The sequence below is a fragment of the Daphnia pulicaria genome, chromosome 6 (genome assembly GCF_021234035.1).
Source record: "Daphnia pulicaria isolate SC F1-1A chromosome 6, SC_F0-13Bv2, whole genome shotgun sequence".
NCBI classification, from domain to species: domain Eukaryota; kingdom Metazoa; phylum Arthropoda; class Branchiopoda; order Diplostraca; family Daphniidae; genus Daphnia; species Daphnia pulicaria.
The window spans coordinates 22,374,862-22,390,528 of record NC_060918.1 but is presented as its reverse complement, the minus strand read 5'-3'; the positions used below and the strand labels follow the sequence as shown (position 1 = coordinate 22,390,528).

The window sequence follows — 15,667 nt, the reverse complement described above, 5'->3', positions numbered from 1 at the left end:
CTAGTGAATAATCCTGATCGGTTTGTAGATAATAGCGTAAGGATAGAAACGTTTATTCGCTCATAAAACAAACAAAAACAAGATAAGAAGATGAATAAAATAAGAACACGAAGGTTTAAATCGAACTTGTGGCAGTTTTCCTGTTGAAAGACGTTTTATGACGGATACTTCCTTCCTGGGTGATTATCGCTGATTAGATAATAGGGCATGACTTTTCAGTAATTCCGCTCTTCCGGTTGCAGATCGACACAAGTTTCGCTGATCTCCCACACCTTCTTTGCTAGGTTGGGATTATCGGCCAACTTTGAAGTTTTGATGATCTGCAAATAAAAATTCAATTTCAAACAGAATTGTAAAATTATTTAAGAAGTTTTAGACAGAAAATTTATTTGGATTTTACCCTGCAATCACAGAAAAATTGGCCAGTGACGTCAGAAATTTCGCTGGCTACAGCTACGTGGATGGAAGTTTGCGCTCCTTCTTTAGCTGTCTGAATTTCAAAAAGAAAAAATGTTATTCGAAAATAGTATTTTATTCTAAAATAAGATTGCAAAATTAAAAACCAAGCCGAATATACCTTTGAGAAAATAAAAAGGACGAAGGAAGCTGCCATTTGGAACCCTAACCAAATCAAAGGAATATTATACCGAATTAGAAAGGAATTTGGAATATTGGTTGCATTTGTTGTTGTTTTTTTTCTTACAAGAAGAAGTGGAGCGAAATATTTCAGTGTTTACTAGACCCGGGCACACGGAATTGACCGTAACGCCTTTTCCCATTCATCCGTCAAATGTCGTGATAAAATTTAAAAAATTAATTAATTAAGTAACTCAAATTTAGAAAACCAATAGGAGCCTGTTTTATTACGTTATTTACTTACCGGATTGAGAAATCAGAGGTGCGAGATGCCGAGTGCAGAGGACTTGGACCAATTTAGAATTGTAATACCTGTGCGTTAAAAAAAGTGAACAACGTTTAAAAATCCCGCCATGATCAAAATAAGGAAATTAGTAAACCTACACTCCGTGATATAAACTGCTGTTGTTGTAAGACAGCTCCGAATTCAAGTTGTTTAAATCCAAAGTCCTCTTCCAGGTGTACAAACAAGAGGAGACGTTGATAATCCGGGATGGAGCTGATTTCTTTAGCAATTCTAGATCATTTAATAATTATTAGCGTTTATCTTATGAGCGGATCGGAATATACGTCTTACCTAATAACAGATTGGTCAACAAGAAGTGGCCAAAATGGTTAGCCTGCATCTGATACTCGAGTCCGTCAGGTGTCAACTTTTTCTCCATCGTCACACATCCGGCGTTATTGATGAGGATGTCGAGTCGAGGCTCATTCTTCAGAATCTCAGAAGCGAATTGGCGAACGGACCAGAGCGAGGCCAAATCAAGGTGACGGACAATCACGTTATCATTACCGGACTCTCGAACAATGTCATCTGTAAAAGAAAAATCAAAATCAAATATTTCTTGAAATGTTTCACCGTACCCAAAAATTGTCAATCGCCTATAATAATTAATTGATACCTTTGGCAGCCAGGGCTTTCTTAGTATCTCGACAAGCGAGAATCACTCGAGCACCTCTCTTGGCCAAATCGATGGCCGTTTCCTTGCCGATTCCCGTATTGGCTCCGGTGATGATGACCGTTTTACCCGTCAGGTTATTGGTGCTCCTGCACTCTCCCCTCATCATCAGCAGGTAAGTTTTGACGACCCCGAGGGTTGCCACAACGAGCAAACCGATCAGAAAAGGTAATGACAACACAAACGTCCTCATTGTATATTACTATTCTATTAGGAAGAGAAAATAAGCTATACAAATAAATTTGAATTTGAATTGCCGTTCTTATTGCCGTACCTTTCTGAAAATGTCCGGATTCCAATGATTCAATTAATCGAGGCTGGATGATGACGGAGCCTTCATGTAAAATTTCCATCAACTGCTGCTGATGCTGTGTTGGTATAATAATCAATTATGTTTGTCCGCGCTGGAGTTTGGAGGCCTTCTGCTGGCGCTTGGGAATTTTAGAAAGCTCTTTTGAACGGAGAGAGACAATCTCTTTTGTTCCGTTCGTGCGTGTAATGCCATCGGCAACAGAGACTGCATGCATAGTACCTGTATACAGCATAGTCATAAATAACAGTAACTGTTGCTGCTGTTGTTATACCTTGTCATCAGGCCGATAATAAGAAATGATACTCTTAAGAATAATTAGAGGGTAAGCGTTAGAGTGAACTCTGCTGATGATATATTGCACGTCTTTGAAAAACGAAAAGAAACTTTTCAAAGACGCATCATCGACACCTTTAACTTTCTTCGGATTACCTTTACTCTTTCTTATATTCGGCCATAAGCCGAATAATTCCTTAAAAGAAATAGCACTCTGGAAAGTCATTTTTTATCCAGGCTATTTTATTCTGATCAAAATTTGTCGATGGATCAAAGATGTAAATTGTAGATGAGTTGATGAATGATGATGGACCAATTACAAAACTTTTACTGATTATAAAATACAAACCAGCATTTACTACCGTAATAATCAAATAATGTACAGTACATGGAATTCCCCTTTGAGTCGTATTTTTTAAAAATTAATCATCTTCAATATTGTCGCTCCTCGGGCGTGAGTTTGACGAGCGTTTCACTAATTTCCCAAAGCTTCTTCGCTAGGCCAAGATCCTTGCCCAACTTCGATGTTTGCGAGATCTGTGTCAAAAGTAAAAGTATAAAAGTGAATACCAGTATTAAAAGAGGATTATTGACCTTGCAGTTGGTGAAATATTCTCCACTAACTTCGGCGACTTCGTCAGCTACAGCCAAGTGAATAGTGGTCTGAGCACCTTGTTTAACTGTCTGCAACCACAATAAAATTAAAAACGAAGATATAAAATAAAAAATTATGAGCCGTAAATTAATGACAAAATAAAAACACTGCGAAATCATCTGCACAATAATACGTAACCGCTAATAATATCCATGAAAATAAAATCTACTTAAAAACAAAAAGAGAACGACAATAATACCTTGAAGATTATAGGAATAAGGGCGCTGACCACTGTCTGGAACACTACAGAAAAATGAAAAGAAAAAAATTAGATTGAAAATAATAAGGGTATAGCAACATTCATTTGAATTGTTTACATGATGAAGCGTTCCTGAATATTCCTGTATTAACGGCCCCAGGACACAAGCAGTTGACAGTCACACCTATTTTGAATAAATCCGGTTTAAACATTGCTGGCAAGCTTTATTTGAATATCGACACTCACCGGACTGGGAAATCAAATGGGCGAGGTGCCGAGTAGAAAGAATTATACTCAACTTTGAGTAATAATAACTAAAACCCCAAAAAATTCAAATAAAATTTCGTTAAAAAAATGACAGCAAACAGAGTAAAGAAAAATTTGAAATCTATACATCGAGTTATAAAAGCTGCTGCCGTTGTGATAGAGTTCCGCATTTAAATTGTTCAAATCAAAAGTCTTGATAAAGGAATGAGCGACAGATGTGACGTTGATGATCCGGGACGGAGCTGATTTTTTCAACAGTCCTAAAGTGATAAGGATTAAAACAGCAAATAAGACTGTTAGGATAGCGCTCAAATAACATACCTAGTAAGAGATTTGTTAACAAGAAGTGGCCGAAATAATTAGCCTGCATCTGATATTCAAGGCCGTCGCCCGTCAACTTTTTCTCGACCGTAACAATTCCGGCGTTATTGATGAGGATGTCGAGTCGAGGCTCATTCTCCAGAATCTCAGAAGCGAATTGGCGGACGGAGGCCAGAGATGCCAAATCAAGTTGATTGACAACCACATTATTGTTGCCCGATTCGCGAATGATGTCGTCTGCAAAAATGAGCGAATTTGAACGATAATTGTAATTGATTGCGGTATGTAATTACGTAACTATCGCAAACTTTACCTCTAGCGTCGTCTGCTCTCTTGAGGTCCCGACAAGCAAGAATAACCCGAGCACCTCTCTTTGCCAAGTCGATGGCCGTTTCCTTGCCGATTCCCGAATTGCCTCCAGTGATGATCACGGTTTTTCCCGTCAGTTTGTTTCCACTCTTGCACACGCCCATCGTCAGCACGAGACGAGCTTTCAAGCCAGCGAGCACTAACAGAACGAGCAATGCGATTTTCACCCAAAAAGGTAACGCCAACAGAAACGCCAACATTTTTTCCACTGGCGAATTGAAATGTAAGAAATGTGGTTCTGGTTAAACCGGTGATATGGCGGACAGCAATAACTACCCGCTGTGTTTAGTCTCGGTAAACGCTCAGTTTTGTAGCACGGCACCTGTTACACACGGCATAAATAATGCATAAAGATGCGAAAGATTATAACGGAATTGGTGTTTAAGTCAAGACTAGATAAAATAACAGGTGCGCATTTGACGATGGAGTAGAAGAGGAGTTTCGGAGCAAACTGGGAGAAACTGAAACAAAGTCAGAAGATGGACAACCAAGGTGTACGATACAATGCACTAACGCAGACTGATGTTCAAGGTTGAAACGTTGTTTATATTCGGGGTAAGGAGAAAGAAAATCAAAAGTTCTCATCCGCCCCTTTCACATTGCCGTTGGCTGCGTACAGCAAACACAACGAACCGCGTTTCTCGCTATTTTCAAGGCTGTAAATTATTCCCAATTCAAACTTTCGCCGCTTTCCCTATTCGTTTCTTGTTCGATTCAATTTGATAATTTGAATTTGATTTCTTACTTTAGGCGTGGTCCTGTGGCCCAATGGATAAGGCGCTTGCCTACGGAGCAAGAGATTCCAGGTTCTCAAAAGAAATTGATGATGAGGAAGAAAGTGCTAATTTTAGTAAAATTTAGAAAGTTGGTTATTATAACCCTGTTACTCACGAAAACTGATTAACATATCTATCTCCGTATACCAACTAGTGAATTGTCATGCGCCATTCAATTTGTTTATTCTAGTATTTCTCTAGAAAAGGAGCGTTGCTAACAAGTTTTCCTATAAACCCAAAAAGGAAATAAAACTTTGAAAGCGATTTATTAAGCTGGTTTTTCTTGAGGGAAATAAAGACCGTAAATATGTCTCTCTACTATAAATCACAATCGATCTTTCAATTAATACCGACAAAAAATGGCTTAGCGTTCACCTGTGTGATACGTGATGTTTACGACTGTCCACTTCCGATGTCATAACTTGCTACAACAAGTTGGCGGCTGCACGGATTCGCAGGATCGACTTCTATAGATAGCAAAACATTGAACCAATATGTACATCTTTAGCTAACATACAGCCAATAGTGGTGGGTAATTCAGCAATGCATTTTCTGTGTTGACCGTGAACTTCATCCGCTATAAGGGGAATTATGGCAAACTCTTGAAAAAAAATAGAATAAGGATGGCCACGACTCTTGCCAAAAGCTGAATATAACCTTGACTATTTACGCAAAGGACATTCAAATAATTGAATTATTACTCAAGAATATCAAAGATGAAGAAATCAACAGAAACGATGCAGCACTTCTCGCTAGCGCCAGCATTAACGAGCAGGGACTAGACGGTAAAATTGTTGCTCGGTTGATTGAAAAAAGCATTGTAAAACCCGAATTGGACGTAGAAATCATTGGCACCCTGAGTGTAAAAATGGAGGGATACGGAATGAATGTTGGCATCATTTCATGCAAAGACGACGGATCTCATCGACGCCATTCCTGAAACGGGCAAAATTGACATCAACGTCGTTGACAATAAAAGAGTCACAGCTCTCCATTACGCAATAATTGGATCCAATCCTACGATAATCGTCCCCCATCTCCTTCAAAAGGGAGCCGATCCCAACGTTGCCGACAAGAAATTAGTCACTCCACTTCATAAGGCGGCACATTTTGCAAAAGACATGGATATCATCGACTTACTCTTCAATCATCCAACCATGGATGTCAACTACTTGGACAACTGGGGCAGAAATGCGCTATATTATGCAACGATCAACGAGAACGGACTAAGAGAAAGAATTGCCAATCTGTTAAGGAGAAAAGCGCCACGAAAAGAGAAAACAAACCGGATGCGATGGTGATAATGGGAGTCAATCCTACGATAAAGGTTCCTCATCAAATTCAGCTGGGAGCCAGCATTCCTGACAAAAATGGAGTCATCGCTCTTCTTGACATGGCAACGAAAAACGCAGAATCAACGGACGTCATCGGGCTACTCTTAAACGGCGGGCGTTGGTTATTGCGACATCCGAGAACGTTTTTTCTATCCAATTCTAAATGTATATCCAGTTAACTTTTATTCAGTTCTTCTCCATCCGTCTCTATCCAATAAGAAAGACGAATAAGGTGATCGCCCGACTGAGAAAATACGAGGACAGAGGAAGAATCAACAACTACTATCTACCTATTTTCTTACTAGTATTATGTCCTAACGAGAGATTTAGATAATAGGCCAATAAAGCATTTCAACCTACGGTAAACATTGCGGCTTGGGGATCTTAGCGGAAGTTTATAACGAGGCAACAGAGTTATGTACAGTATCTTCCATAAAAATCCGAACGCCATTTTTTTTCAAACAGCTCAGTTTAATGTATTTTCTTTTTTTTTTAACTTTCAAGACTTTATATTAGGTGTAGAACTAATTATTTTACAAAGTTCATTTATTAGAATTAAGAAGAAATTGCCCAAATATTTTTTAAAAATAAAGAAAGAGACGAAGGTGGTCGGATTTTTATGGAAGATACTGTACGTTAGAACTATTGTCGAGTTTTGCTTTTCTCTAGGTATCAATGTTCATATTTTCTTAGCGCTGTCAACAAATAAACGTAAATGTCTATGAAGTCATCGAAAAGTGTCTGTCATCCAACAACTAAGAATGCAATAATATTCCCTAGAAGTAAAGAAAGTTTTTTTTTACCTGAACCAAGGCAGCAGCGGTGTGTAGAAGGATCAATTACAGATGTCATGGTCTTCCGCATAGACAAAGTTCCTTGGTTTCTCGTCTGACAGAAGTTGAGAAAACACAGAGCGGAATCCGAAGTTGAGCTCGGGATGAATATTTCCTGGAATAGATTGTCGATCATTTGTATTTGTGAAATACTTGACTGCATTAAACGCAATATCTCATCAAGAATAAACCACACTCATGTAGAATTAACTTTAATCTTTGATTTAAATTTTATAGAATTAAATAACAAAAAGTATCCGGTAAACCCTAAAATAACTCGGCTAGAGGTTAATATCATAGCTAAACCCCAATTAATAGTCATATCCTCAAGAAATAACATTTTCTAACGAGTGGTTCTTGGGCCTTCTTTCGAAAGAGCACTGGTGGTTAGCCTTATTTGGAACTGCTCCCACAGTCCCGCAACATTTAATGACCGGAAAACTGAAGAACCCAACCCAATAATTTAGCAAAAAATCCAGGCTGTATCCAAAGGCCCTTTGGTAAATTACTTATCCGAACTGTAAATATCATAATTGTGCATACCACAAAGCGCAGGCTGACGGTAGTCTCTCCTCCCGGCTCCAGTGAGGTGTAGCTTTGCTAATGCCAAGACACCTATGAGGAGATAATACAAATCTTAAACAAACTTTCGATTGTTCGAAAATTATTAATACCAATGGTGAAGTCGGAAATACGACTCTATGCGCTCAATCGAAAGACTGAAATATACCAAAAATAACTAACAACTCCACTAATAATGTGAGGACTGAATCTTTTGGTTCTACCTGATCGCCAGAACGCTGTCAAGTCTCCAGATTGACTGGGGCAGTGGCTGCCGATGTCGAATGGTGAATCAACAATGATCTCATTGGGTTTTGAAGGATACACCTCTGGAAAATGCGGCTGAGCAGTGAAGGTTTCCTTGGCCAGATCGCTAAATGGCGGGCGTGAAGTAACAAGTTGTTCCTGGTCGACATGTGTGACTTGTTGCGCCGAGTCATCCGAGAGAACCGACATCTTCTCCAGAAGAACGAAAGACTCGATGATTCACGATCCAAACTTGGCATCACTTCATCGAATTCATTGAAAAATCCTAAGAAACGAATTGATCTAAAATGTTTAATAATTCGACTTACCAATCAACTAACGAAAAGAGCTCTTATAACACCTCAGCCTCGGGAGAGTCCCACTCCGTCGTCCGGACTACTTCAAAAATTGTAGCACAATGGCGAAGGATTAACCTGATATTAGATAAAATAACTAATTAAGAGTGCAATAAAAAAAAAGATAATGAGAAGATACCTCGAACAAGTGGAGCATCTCTGTCTATGAAACACCAGCAAGGAATCTAACAGCAAAAAAATAATTTAAGGACAAATCTCCCCGAAATCCAATGTTATGACCAAATTGAAACACCAATTGCCTCACTCCGTTTCATTTCCAAGTGGCAGCGACACGAAAAAAAAAAGGATTTCGAGATTCTCTACTTAATTAAGGCAACCGTAGAAGTTGACATACATCAATGACGGTGGCAAATCTGGATTGACTGTCCTCTGGTGACTGTACAGGTCAAGACACGCAGTCGAAAAAGTCTCCCTCCCAGTTGTTGCATTTTTCCTGGTTAATGAGTCCAACAGAAGGACTGCAGTGTTAATCTATCTGATAGGAATCGCGGTAAGAAGTGCAATAAGGATCGATAACTACTTGATGCTCAACTTCAGAAAGGAAATGAAAGTCCCGAGTCGAGTAAAATTTAACTTTTGGTAAAAAGGGTCCAGATGTTGTAAGATAATTCCAGTAGTCGATAGAAATATCTGTTCAGATGAAATGACTTCTCCCATAGATGTCTACAGAAATTTATCTACTTTACCAAACAAATATCAACGAAGGAACATGGATAAACTGCGATCGACAACCTGCAATTAGGAAACCAACTTGAAACACAAAACAACTTGCGACAACATTAAACGACCCCAATGCAGAGTTGATCCGAGTTGTTTTGTATTGCTCTTGTTTCGAGCATCAAGAAAGAGGAGAGAAGAAGTCGTGCAGGGAATGAAATGAAAATGGCAAATGGCAACTTTCAACTATAAAAATTTTTGAAAATCTTTCAAAAAGGGCCAAAACTAGTGAGGATAGCATGGAAAGAAGTGAAGAACATATTTACCACTGAAAAGGCAGAAAAAAGAATTTTGGATGACAAAATTTAGAATGAGAAACCTTCTTGGGGGCTTTTTGAGATGGCTGGTTGTTGGATTCGTAATGGACACTCTGCGATGTAGATTACGCCAACTCGGAATCTGCATCCCTCTGTCGAAAATAATAAACAAACAAAAAACGATGAATCAAAATAAAGAAAGGGATTTCAAAATAAAAATAATGTTATAAAATCTCAGTAATATGGTGTAGCTGTCAGCACAGACACTCTGAATGTGAACAGTTGTGGTAATCATCGAAGTAATATTTTAAAAAGCCACAAAAAAGGTTCACTTACGTCATTTGAGAAATACTGCTCCAAAATGGCCAGCGCCTTGTTATAAATCTCATTATTTTCGTGGCTCTGCAAATCTTCGATGCGATCCAGACCACCACAATCTTCAACGTAAAGGGAAACTTTCTCCAGTTCGCCCATTTTCTCGGATGCCCCCAAAATATTAGCCAAACTATCCAACACGACTGAGATAGTCTTGCTATCTTCCTTGGCCTCTAACAAAGCGCACAGCGGAATGATGACACCAAGCTGGCGCAACAAAACGATCTGCTCGACAGTGCCACCTGAAAATAAAAAGACAAAGTTTAAAAATATCAATCAGCACCAGCAAAACTGAAATGTATTACCCGAGGTGATGTTGGCGATGGCCCAAGCTGCTTCTTTTTGGCATTCGAAATCGCCGTTGCTCAGCACGTCCACCAACGGACGAACAACATTGTTGGTAAAGAGAGCTTGAATCTGGATAGTATTGCCGGCAGCAATGTTGGACACGGTCCAGGCAGCCTCCTTGACGATCTTCATCTTGGAATGCACAAGCAACTTGGCCAGCAACGGGCAGGCACCAGCAGCCAGGACGGAATCGGTCTGAATATCACTTCCTGAAACGATGTTGCCGATAGCCCTTAGAGTGGGGGTGATGACGGCCATTTCATTGCTGTCCAGCAAAGCGACGAGCCGAGTGACGACTCCGGCGTCGACAACTTCTTGAATGCGTACGTTCGGGCCATCAGTGAGGTATGACAGAGCCCAGCAAGTGTCGGCGAGAATATCTCTGTCGTCGTTGTTGTGGATAAGCTGAGCCAGGGTGGGCAGAAACTGTCGGACTGCATGGACACTGGGCGGAGGAATCTTGTAGCGACACAAGTTGGACAAAGTCCAAGCGACGTTACGCAAGAATGGAACCTAATAATAAAATCAGTTATTAAATGTTCAAATGTATTTAATTTAAAAATAAACTTACTGAAGCGTCGGGTTTGATCAAGGTGATCATAGGCTTAATAATGCCTAGCTTGATGACATGATCTCGAAGCTCTGGTCCGTCTCCGGCGATGTTACCGAGAGCCCAGAGAGCTTCCTCGGCCAGAGCTGGATGAGATGATCCCAACAAAGATATCAATCCAGCGACAGCCCCAGCACTGACGACAACTTTGGTCTGATCAGATGTTCCTGACGCAATGTTGGTGAGAGCCCAGACAGACTCAAACTGAAGGTCAGAGCTAAAACATACAGTAAAAGCATCGTAATTACAAATGAAAGGGTTTGGAAACCAAGTTATCACGACACAACATACTTATTACGACTGAGGAATTCTACCAGCTTAGGAACGATATTGGCATCGACGAGTAAGTCAATAGGTGGATTACGTTCCCTGCTGAGGATTTGACGTGCAGCGTGGGTTGCAGTTAATTCCATGTTTTCATCACCACTGTTGATACCTGCGTGGTATAGAAAAATATGAGATTGAAATTGGCTATACAGAAAACAAAAGATGCCACACACATACCATTAACTATGTCCTCAATGGTCATGTTGGCTGCAGCCACAAGATTTGTTGTTTCAAGAGGGCTGAGGGGCTCGTCATCGATTTCAAGATTGCGTCGCTTCGGCAGGTGGTCTTCCTTCTTAGATTTCCTCAACTCAACATTCACCTCAGTACGCCTCATTTCCTGTACACACAATGAACAATCTGTCCACAGATTTTAAAATATATATTTAAAACTGTCATATCAAATTGTCATTTCCAACCTAAGAATTCCCTAACTTTTAACTATTTTTCAGCACCTACCACAAAAAGTAGGGAAAAGGTAGAGGGGAAAAATTGAGAAGCAATCGGAGGTTATCAAACAACATTTCCTAATGAGCTACAGCATTGGTTTGGGTCTTATTTTACAAAAACACTAGTATCCTACATAAAACTGTCCTGGTTCTTGCGTAACTGGAAAACTGAATTAACTCAACACCAACAAACCGATTACCTAGCAGAAATCAAGGCTGTATCTGAATACTCTTTGGCAAATACTCGAAAATGGAATGAAATTAACTTGACTGTCAGTTACGTCATGTGAAAACCTAACATGGAAACACCAAACAGAAACCTTGCAAACTTTGGCATTAAATAGTTTCCTCGTGATCCTGTTTCTCCTTACACATCTTTTGTTTGCTCAAAAAGGTATCACATCACTTATCCGAAATGTCAATACAAACGAAGTTGAACAGGTTTTAGTAACTGGGAAGCGAGCAACGGTTAACGTGGGAATTGAAATGAGATATATGATACAGTCATAAGTCAAAACGAGCAGGATACAAGAGTATTTGAACAATCTTTTAACAGCTGAGTGAATGAACTCGATAATAATTAAGAAATATCAAATATTACCTGTTTCACGAGAAAATTGTCAGTCAGCTACAAAATGACGATTGATCTGGTTTCGACAAACGACCACACATGTAATGAACCAAAATTCGCCAGAATAAACCGATTGTCACTCCAATTTTTTTTGTCGGTATCGCCCGTGGGACATCAATGGGAAAAAATGAACCTTTTCTCAATTTAAAATGTTTAACCAAAACTCATCCAAAGAAGACCAAAAATTAACACTACTAGTCGCTCAAACGTTTTCAGACAAGTGTTTTAAACGAGGCAGCGGAGCAGAAGACACGAGTCCACAATCCGCATGACATGATTGGATTGGGGTGTTACTAAAACGCGAAGCGAAACGGCGGAACGCGAAACTCCTAAAACGCAAAACAGTGGTGCGAAACGGTCCCAAAAATTTTCGGGACCGTTTCGCAGTTTAGGCGCTAGAGGTCTTACTAAAATGCGAAACCATAGACGCGAAACAGTCAACGTCAGTGGCTCAGTGGTAAGTGCATTGTTAAAAGTTAACTACTTACTAACCTAACTAACTACCGAACTGGCTTTTGATATGTATGTTGGCAGTTGAGTTTAAATGTGTGTACACGGAACGCTCTGTCTCGGTTTGTCTCATTGAAAAAAGCAGCAGCAAAAAATAAAAATAAAAAAGCAGAAAAGTTGAAATTATTCGAGAGAGAAAAAGAAAAACAAGTTCCTTTCAAAGAGACTAAGTAGTCACGAAGACGTCGTTATCGTTCGTTTTTTTTCTTTTGGCTTCTTCTTCTTTTTGACTCTTTTTTTCTCGTCGACTGATGTTAAAAAAAAATAAAAAAATAAAAAGTATTAATATAATACTCAAATGTCTACACGGTTGGTACTATTATACACATCATCCCACAGCTTCAAACCAAACATATAATATTTCAACCGGTGTGTGTTAATGATGATGAGCACCGGTCTCGTCATATCACGACCACCACTTCTTTTATAATTTAGCGTTATAGACGACAAAATAAATCTATTCCGATCAATTCTGATTGCGAGTCAAACACATAAAAATGTCGTCCTTGGGAATATGATTTCTTTTTCTATCAAATTAAAAAAGAAAATAATAAAGTAGAAGATTTATTTTTTGGGGTTATTTTGTTTAAGAGCCTTTTATTTTCTAAACGCTCCGGAGCATTCGAATAAAAGAGCATCCATCAGCAATGGCGAGACGTTGTGCAAGAGTAACTTCGGTTTTGCCACGCTCCAAGTGCTTCGACCGGCTTCGACAAAATACGACGGAAAATACACAGCCATATGGCCAGGGTGAGAAAGCGCAAAGCGGCATACATGCATTCATTGCCTTACTCATTATCAAAATCAATTAACGGCGAATTATCTTGTGTAGAATTGATGCCCAAATAGCTATACCGGCCAGTTTAATATCAGAAACTATAACCTATTTATGTCTGAGTCTGTAATTATTGACTTTGTACGAAAATATGTATGAATAAACCAACAGAACTTGTTACCAAGCCCATCTTTGTTATTCAATTACTCTTTGAATCTGTTCAAACTACAATAAACGGTGGAATTCAAGATGTTCATATTATTTATTTAAATTAAATAATAGTATCATTTTTAAATTTCAAAAGTAAAATATTTCGCAAGTAGTTTCGCAATTTAGGATGCCCTTGGGCGTTCAGAAATTTAAAAACAGGAAATTTTTATATTTCAAAAATCAAAGGTTTCGCAAATGGTTTCGCACTTTAGGATGCCCTTAGGCCATTGGACCCGCGAAACGGTCCCCAATTTTTGGGACCGTTTCGCACCACTGTTTCGCGTTTTAGGAGTTTCGCGTTCCGCCGTTTCGCTTCGCGTTTTAGTAACACCCATTGGATTGTGTCCACCTGGCGCTAAACTACATTAATCGCAAATTATTGATGACAAACTTGAAAATTAAGAATCAAGCTTAAGGAATTTAATTTGAAGATTGAAGCAACCTTGACTTGCGTACGGTATACCACTGAACTGTAAATGACTAAATAAAATCAATGAGATTAAAATCAGACACAGCACACAGGTTACGTTTGAAATCCGTTACCACCAATTACCCGTACCACAAAACGCCATCTACCAACAAATATTATACTTGATGATGATATACACGCTTGGCACAAACAAATGTCTGTCTGCAAAATTCTTGTCTAAAAATTCACATCAAGATCAAATTGCTAAAAATAAATGCTATTGCGTCAATCGGCACTTATTGCCTTCCTCTTCCAAAGTTCATCGACCCCACATATCAATTCACTTGAGCAAGCGTCGTGAGCTGAGAATGGGTTAGGCATTTTTCCTCCGCTGCTTGACTACATCGACCAGAAGTCCACTACAACTCCTTCACCATTTAACAACATGGACTGGTCCACGTTAACACCGAGTCTCACACAACAGCACAGAGCAAGCTAATCTTAAAAATAACCTTGGCATTGACAGAATATCTGCACCATGAAAGACCTATGAAGATTCAGGACCAAAATATGGGTCTAACAAACTTTAAATAGCCTAGTGCCAACAAATAACAGAACATGTTAAGATTAAATTGTAGTAAAAAGTAAAGTAACGGGAAGATAAAAGAAATAGACTTTATTTGTAGTAACCTACATAAACAGTTGAAATGTATTGGCATTCATTTTACAAATCCTTACATGTTAAGATCAACATCCAGTCACCAATCCAGTAACCTAGATATAAAACAAATAATGAACAAAATGTCTACAGTGGAGAAAAATTGGATAACTTTTAAAATTCAGTATTAAAAAGCTCGTAATTTGGTAGTCAACATCATGATCTGCCAAATGTTATTTCATCATTAACCCAAAATTAAATAGTGATGTTTAGATAGTCACCTTATGTAAGGTGATCTTTTTGACTGGTGGCAATCGGCAAATCACACATTAGAAGTTACCTATATCAACACAAAAAATAAAATTAATCCTAGATCATAAGTTAGGTATAGATAGATGCCAATTTAGAAGTCAGTATTAAAAAGCTCGTAATTTGGTAGTCAACATTATGATCTGTCAAATTTTCATTCATCATGAACCTAACATTAGTGAAGTTGAAAATCAAGCAATCAACAATTACCTTGTTCCTGATATCATCTGGCAAGACTCCAGTAGAAATTCAGATTTGGACTACTCAACAGTCCACCTAGAATCGCAAACGTAAAAAATTTTAGCTACAAATCAGTTGTATCATGACAGAATATCCATTCACAGGATTCAGTATTAAAAAGCTCGTAATTTGATAGTCAACATTATGATCTGCCAATAATTTGTTCATCACAAGCATAACATTTAATCAACATTGAATAATTTTTACCTGGGTTTCAGACCCAAATTTTAACTCATGCTGGAGATGAGACTAAACCTAGAAAAGAAAGTGATTAAATAAAGCATGTGGGTAAAATTATTATAGAAACTTACGAATTCAGGAATTCAATCTGTTGCTGCTCATCTTGTGGATGTAGCATCTGTAGAAATTTATAATAAGAAAATTAGAACCATTTCTAGTCAAAAGGGAAAGCATGCAGAAGTAAATGTGTTCTAATTGGCAAGTGTTCAGTAGACAAATTAGTCAACAAGGTTGTTCAGTATAGCGTATAATAAAGCATCACAACACTAGCAAAGAAAAGGTTCAATAGAATAAATTAAAGTTAAATATTACCATGATTTCAATAGGTGGGGTCTACAGCAAATGAGTTAATGTCCATCTCTCCCTCTTGAAAATCCATGCTTCAATGCCTTGTCAAAAAAGGACTTGTAAAGAAGAAGCCCCTCCTCAAGTCCAGCCAATACTGACCAAGAGCCGGTCGCTCCCTAAACACAATTAAATGAA

General features: G+C 38.7%; 3 protein-coding genes, 1 long non-coding RNA gene and 3 other non-coding genes across 10 annotated transcripts in view; all 7 read right to left on the bottom strand.

Moving 5' to 3' along the window:
• LOC124342686 (importin subunit alpha-5-like) overlaps positions 1-12,093 on the bottom strand; it is a 97,078-nt gene extending 84,985 nt beyond the window's left edge. Inside the window, exons 1-7 of one of the 3 annotated variants that reach the window (XM_046795790.1) lie at positions 11,804-12,089; positions 10,931-11,113; positions 10,718-10,862; positions 10,388-10,643; positions 9,774-10,329; positions 9,430-9,710; positions 9,068-9,245 (exon numbers count right to left, since the gene is read on the bottom strand). In XM_046795790.1, coding sequence (XP_046651746.1) covers positions 9,219-9,245; positions 9,430-9,710; positions 9,774-10,329; positions 10,388-10,643; positions 10,718-10,862; positions 10,931-11,090 — 1,425 coding nt within the window. In that variant the 5' untranslated portion in view covers positions 11,091-11,113; positions 11,804-12,089 and the 3' untranslated portion in view covers positions 9,068-9,218. Of the gene's footprint in view, positions 1-9,067; positions 9,246-9,429; positions 9,711-9,773; positions 10,330-10,387; positions 10,644-10,717; positions 10,863-10,930; positions 11,114-11,803 lie in introns of those variants that run through there. The other 2 variants (XM_046795788.1, XM_046795789.1) reach the window with 2 other exon arrangements.
• LOC124342759 (retinol dehydrogenase 11-like) lies at positions 38-2,092 on the bottom strand. Of its 2 annotated transcripts, none has more exons than XM_046795900.1 (8): positions 1,869-2,092; positions 1,539-1,798; positions 1,214-1,450; positions 1,021-1,153; positions 881-948; positions 704-769; positions 401-621; positions 38-320 (listed from the first exon to the last, which is right to left on the bottom strand). In XM_046795900.1, the coding sequence occupies exons 2-8, from the start codon at positions 1,786-1,788 to the stop codon at positions 216-218; spliced, it is 1,080 nt and encodes a 359-aa protein (XP_046651856.1). In that variant the 5' UTR covers positions 1,789-1,798; positions 1,869-2,092; the 3' UTR covers positions 38-215. The 2 variants fall into 2 exon arrangements, with proteins under 2 accessions (XP_046651856.1, XP_046651857.1); XM_046795901.1 differs by having other exon boundaries at positions 1,539-1,802; positions 1,870-2,092.
• Positions 2,404-4,527, bottom strand: LOC124342772 (retinol dehydrogenase 13-like). The gene is made up of 8 exons (XM_046795928.1): positions 3,937-4,527; positions 3,624-3,860; positions 3,430-3,562; positions 3,282-3,349; positions 3,154-3,219; positions 3,036-3,079; positions 2,776-2,865; positions 2,404-2,718 (listed from the first exon to the last, which is right to left on the bottom strand). Exons 1-8 carry the CDS (start codon positions 4,190-4,192, stop codon positions 2,614-2,616), a joined length of 999 nt encoding a protein of 332 aa, XP_046651884.1. The 5' UTR covers positions 4,193-4,527; the 3' UTR covers positions 2,404-2,613.
• A 2,314-nt stretch (positions 12,094-14,407) lies between the features above and the next one.
• LOC124342909 lies at positions 14,408-15,661 on the bottom strand. Its single transcript, XR_006918949.1, has 6 exons — positions 15,497-15,661; positions 15,256-15,302; positions 15,152-15,199; positions 14,915-14,980; positions 14,677-14,735; positions 14,408-14,511 (listed from the first exon to the last, which is right to left on the bottom strand). It is a non-coding gene; the product is annotated as an uncharacterized LOC124342909 (long non-coding RNA).
• LOC124346366 lies at positions 14,572-14,645 on the bottom strand. The gene has a single exon (XR_006919916.1). It is a non-coding gene; the product is annotated as a small nucleolar RNA SNORD36 (small nucleolar RNA).
• On the bottom strand, positions 14,799-14,876 carry LOC124346360. The gene has a single exon (XR_006919910.1). It is a non-coding gene; the product is annotated as a small nucleolar RNA SNORD36 (small nucleolar RNA).
• LOC124346365 lies at positions 15,046-15,121 on the bottom strand. The gene has a single exon (XR_006919915.1). It is a non-coding gene; the product is annotated as a small nucleolar RNA SNORD36 (small nucleolar RNA).
• Positions 15,662-15,667: the final 6 nt, after the last annotated feature.

Excerpts from the sequence above, each read along its gene's own strand:
- LOC124342759 (XM_046795900.1), bottom strand. The coding sequence starts at position 1,788 with ATGAGGACGTTTGTGTTGTCATTACCTTTTCTGATCGGTTTGCTCGTT. Across the intron at positions 1,154-1,213 it reads GTTGACCAATCTGTTATTAG|AATTGCTAAAGAAATCAGCT; the intron begins GTAAGACGTATA and ends TAAATGATCTAG. Across the intron at positions 321-400 it reads AATTTTTCTGTGATTGCAGG|ATCATCAAAACTTCAAAGTT; the intron begins GTAAAATCCAAA and ends TTTTATTTGCAG.
- LOC124342772 (XM_046795928.1), bottom strand. The coding sequence starts at position 4,192 with ATGTTGGCGTTTCTGTTGGCGTTACCTTTTTGGGTGAAAATCGCATTG. Across the intron at positions 3,563-3,623 it reads GTTAACAAATCTCTTACTAG|GACTGTTGAAAAAATCAGCT; the intron begins GTATGTTATTTG and ends TTATCACTTTAG. Across the intron at positions 3,350-3,429 it reads AGCAGCTTTTATAACTCGAT|TTATTATTACTCAAAGTTGA; the intron begins GTATAGATTTCA and ends TTGGGGTTTTAG.